General features: G+C 48.9%; 1 protein-coding gene across 1 annotated transcript in view; it reads right to left on the bottom strand.

Moving 5' to 3' along the window:
• Positions 1-3,552: 3,552 nt before the first annotated feature.
• Positions 3,553-4,862, bottom strand: part of TTLL4 (tubulin tyrosine ligase-like family, member 4) — a 37,089-nt gene continuing 35,779 nt past the window's right edge. The window contains exons 19-20 of the mRNA XM_010861208.1: positions 4,416-4,501; positions 3,553-4,083 (exon numbers count right to left, since the gene is read on the bottom strand). Coding sequence (XP_010859510.1) covers positions 3,825-4,083; positions 4,416-4,501 — 345 coding nt within the window. The 3' untranslated portion in view covers positions 3,553-3,824. The remainder of the gene's footprint in view (positions 4,084-4,415; positions 4,502-4,862) is intronic.

Below are 4,862 nucleotides of genomic sequence, written 5' to 3'. Positions count from 1 at the left end.
CTTTCTTATCTATTCGTCTGCCGATGGACATCTAGGTTGCATTCCCTTCTTATATCAAAGCTTCTCTCTGAATAGAACTGAATGAGCCCAATTCACATACTTTTAATTTGCATTCTGTCTGTGAAATATTTAACCAAAGAAATAAATCCCCAACAAAGAGTGAAATAGTAGAATGAATAACGGTGATGGGGTTTCTTTGTGCACCGGGGTGGAAGTAGGCGTGATAAGGTATCTAAACCCTGTCCCGGCCTCTTCACTTCTAAAATGTCTCTAGAGTGCCTTCATTCCCCCATGGAAAGGGTTTTACATCTCTAGCCTGCCTTTCCCTACCCATAATTTCCATAACCTTGCAATGCAGGTATTAAATTCGTATTATTGTAAAACTTTAAAAAGCTAGATGACATGCCCAAGGCTGCACTGAGGAACAGAGATTTGAACCCGATGTTAAACTCCCAAGATCCACGCTCTTTTCTTAGCCCCATGCCACCTTTCTATTAAGTATTCATTCTAAGTTCCTTAGTGTCTGATCAAGCTTGAGTAAATCGGAAGTAAACAAATAGTGATCACCCTCCTTGCTGCTGCCCCTGCCCTCAAATCCTTGCTCCAGTGCTTCAGAAATACCCGGTACATGGCATTTCTTGCCTCAAGGGCACTTGCTCCCCTTTCTCCAAACAAGGACTAGGTACATTATCAATTTAGGAAAAAACTGACATTCAACATTCAAAAAACAAAGATCATGGGATCTGGTCCCATCAATTCATGGCAAATACATGGGGAAACAATGGAAACAGTGACAGACTTTATTTTCTTGGGCTCCAAAATCACTGCAGATGGTGACTGCAGCCACGAAATTAAAAGACACTTGCTCCTTGGAAGAAAAGCTATGACCGACCTAGACAGCAGAGACATCACTTTGCTGACAAAGATTCATACAGTCAAAACCATGGTTTGTCCAGTAGTATGGATGGACATACTAGTATGTATGGATGTGAGAGTTGGACCATAAAGAAGGCTGAGTGCCAAAAAAATTGATGCTTTTGAACTGTGGTGCTGGAGAAGATTCTTGAGAGTCCCTTGGACAGCAAGGAGATCAAGGCAGTCAGTCCTAAAGGAAATCAAACCTGAATATTCATTGGAAGAACTGATGCTGAAGCTAAAGCTCCTATACTTTGGCCACCTGATGTGAAGAATTGACTCCTTGGAAAAGACCCTGATGCTGGGAAAGATTGAGGCAAGAGAAGGGGGTGAAAAAGGACAAGATGGTTGGATGCCATCACTGATTCAGTGGACATGAGTTTGAGCAAACTTGGGGAGATAGTGAAGGACAGGGAAGTCTAGTGTGTTCTAAGTCATGAGGTCGTAAAGAGTGGAACATGACTAAGCGACTGAACAACAACATTCTCAAATTTAAACTTTCCCCCAAATCTCATTACTTCCCCCTAATTGCTTGTTTAGCCAAACACCTTATACTGTGGGTATGCACTGCTAAGTATGTATGCTGAATGGTTAATAAGCAAGATCATTTTCTCTCAAGGCTGAAAGGGAAGTATGATACATAAACCTCATTCCTTTCTCCCATCCAGCAACACACTCACATCTATCAGACACTCAAAGGTGATGAAAACTTTAAAAAGTACAAACATGTTTTAAACTATTGCTGTGCTTAGGTGCTCAGTCATGTCCAATTCCTTGCAATCCCATGGACTGTAGCCCACCAGGCTCCTCTGTCCATGGGGATTCTCTAGGCAAGAATACTGGAGTGGGTTGCCATGCCTTCCTCCAGGGGATCTTCCCAACCCAGGGATCAAACCCAGGTCTCCCACATTGCAGGTGGATTCTTTACTGTGTGAGCCACCAGGAAAGCCCTTTAAACTACTGAAAACAGTCTATGCCCACCACTCCTTTAATTTCCCCACCACTTACTCCCTTGCCTCTCATCATACTGCAAGGCCGGTCCCTTCTCCAGTTATGGGAACGGAGGTAGTTGTGCTCTCTGGGGATTCTCGGAGGCATGGTATTGAAGTTGGTTTCCAGGGAGTAGCACAGCTCAGTCAGGCCTCCGCACCTAAGCCCTTGCACCAGAAGACCAGCCACAGCCAAACAGCTTAAGTGAGTGGCTGGTCTCATAGGAAGGCTGCTTCCTGTCCTCGTCACAAGGTTTGTTTTGACATCTGCACTAGGACATGGCACCCACAGAGGACAAGAGGGAGCTGGCTTCCAGGCTATCAGAAGAGAATGAACAGGACTGTCAAGCACCTCTCCTGTGGCCCTGACTTTGAAGTCCTTGCCATCAAGCAGTGATGCCCCAGGACTTCGCTATCCAGCTTTCTTCACAGCTGTCAACATGGCCTTCACATATCAGCGGTATGGCCTTGAACCCAGTCAGGCCTCTCAGGGCTTTTTCCAGGGTTCCCTTCCAACTCACCACAGAACTCCCAGAGCAGGGAATGGAGCAGGCTATCTTTCCAAAGCTCAAGAACAAAGGCAGAGAAAGCCTTGTTCACGGTCTGGGGTCAGACCGTGAGCAGAGCTTCCTGCCTGATGCACTAAAGGGAAAACCTGGGTGTCAGAATCAAGGGACCAATTGGCTTCTTGTTGGGCCCTGCTGGGAGAAAAATAAACTGAAGAAAGAAAGGACTGTAGGGCTGGGGAGGGGGCCGAGAGGCAACCAGGAGGTGTCAAGTTAAGGAGGCGCATAGTTCAAGTGAAAACAAACTTTCTGGTCCAAACTCTCCCACCTTGGCTTCCCCCTGGGTGGCACTTCAGCCCAGGCAGGAGGAAACCTGGTTTAGGTGTTCACATCCTGTGAGATCTCTAGTTCACGCGAACAACATTTATTGAACACTCACTGCTGGCTGAGTCTTGGGGCAGGAGGTAGATCCAGTTCAGTGTGTAAGAGTTTAGCCAGGAGCCCTGACTGGTAGCTCATGCTACAATGTTGGCTGTTTCTGAAACCTGCCCGCCAGGCCACCAGAGTCTGCATGCCCCAGAGACCTGTGAGCCAGACCCCGATCACCAGAGAGAGTGAAGGGGGAACATCAGCTCCTCCACCCTTCTCTTAGGATTATCTGGGCTCCTTTACTGCAGCCATGAGAAATTCACAAAGTTCACAGAAGCTCTCACCTCACAGAAAGCTAAGAGCTGAAGAGGTAACATCCGTGAGAGGGAAGTCTAGAAGGCTGAACAAGTAGTGATGTGAGGTCAGAGCAGGAAGACCAAGGGCTACTGGATGGGTGGGTACATGAAAGGAAAAACAGTCTGGAGGTGGTGATGTCCTTAAGACAAGGACGACAGGAAACTGATTCTGCATGTCATGGTCTCTGTTTGCCCAAGTACTGAGGAAGCCTGGAGGTTTCTGAAAGTGACTCCTCAGGATGGGGGTTGGGAAGGGGAGAGGGTGAGACCTGAGGAAATAAGGACCCTCAGAGCAATCTCTTCAATTATATAGAGAGCAAGGGACTTCAGGCCCAAATATGTTCAATATGCTTTCTCCTCTTGAGTTATAACTCAACACCACTGCACCAAAACAAACCACACGTGGCTCTCTGAAGGTAGAAACCAAACCCTGCTTTATAAGGCTGAGTAGCCATCATTAGCTTCTCTGCTGAGATATGAGGTGCCAGCCAGTGAACCTGTCTCACCTTCTCCCCCTCCCAACCACCCCTTCAGCCCGCCGAATACCCATCTCTACAATTCAACCACTTCAAAAAATACTCTGAGGAGGGGCAGAGTGGAGGGGGTGGGGGCTCAGGCTGCCCGGCCGGCCGGTTCCCGTGAGGTAGCTGACGCTGGTATGCCTGGGCAGGCAAGTGGAGAGAGGCCTGTCACAGGCTCACAGCAGCCAGGAGGGAGCCACCAGCTGACTGGGAGCTGGTGGAAGCGGAGAGTCTCGAAGTCTGCCCAGAGAACTTGATCACAGGTAACAACTGGGTGGAGAGACTGGGCTCTTTGCTGGTGTCCTCACTGTCCTCTGAGGAACTGAGTTTCCTGGGAGGAGAGGAAAGGCCAGCTTGGGTCTTCTTCAGCTTGGGCATGGTCCCATCTTCAGACAGTGGTATATTTCGCTCAGTGGAGCCATGTTTTCTGAAGGGAACAGGAGGAAAGAAATGGCTGAGACTCTGTGTAACTGAGACTTTAACCCACAGTCTGCTCCCTTTGGAGTCTAGAGCAGGCATTCACAGTATTCATTGCAGTATGGCTGAAAGTGGCTGCTTCTGGGGATGAGTCTGTGCTCCAGCTCAGCTTTACCGAGCATATCAAGAGCCGCCTGGAAGAGGAGGCTGTGACAGAGTATTCTGATAGTCCCACCAACCCCCAGCTGGAGAATACTGATCTCATCAGAATACAGCGAGAGGAAGGAAGGAAACTCCCTGAATTCACCCCCAACACCCTTCCCTTGTCCAGGCAGCACTCACCTCAGCTTGACAGTCTCTGGCTTAGAGAAAGCACTGAGTGTCGCATCAGCCTTTGGGACAGTCAGAACTGAGGCCGGGAGAGTCCACTGGAAGCAAAGGAAGCAATGAGGCCAAAAGGGCTAGGTCAAGATCAGGGGAGAGTGTCTGGGTCTTAGGCCTCTTTTCCAGCTCTACCTTGGAGTGACTAAAGGGTGACCCTGCCGGAATGGGCCCATGTTGGGGAGAGTAAGTCTTGGCCCCCTCCTGATCCAGACAAGAAGGTGAGGGTACAAAGCACTTTTCATCCTTGAAAGAAAGGCATCCAGGGAATCCCAGAGGCAAGTATCCCTTGAAAGGGAAGGGTCCTGAGACACAGAGGCCTGCAGAACCCTAGGAAGAAGTGAGAGGGTCTGGACCCGCACCCAACCCAGGCTGAACTGTTAGGGTGGGAGAGGGAGGGGCTGAGGC

Source organism: Bison bison, unplaced genomic scaffold (genome assembly GCF_000754665.1).
Source record: "Bison bison bison isolate TAMUID 2011002044 unplaced genomic scaffold, Bison_UMD1.0 scf7180017864471, whole genome shotgun sequence".
Lineage (NCBI taxonomy): Eukaryota > Metazoa > Chordata > Mammalia > Artiodactyla > Bovidae > Bison > Bison bison.
The sequence above is the reverse complement of the archived record's forward strand: the minus strand, read 5'-3'. Positions and strand labels throughout refer to the sequence as shown.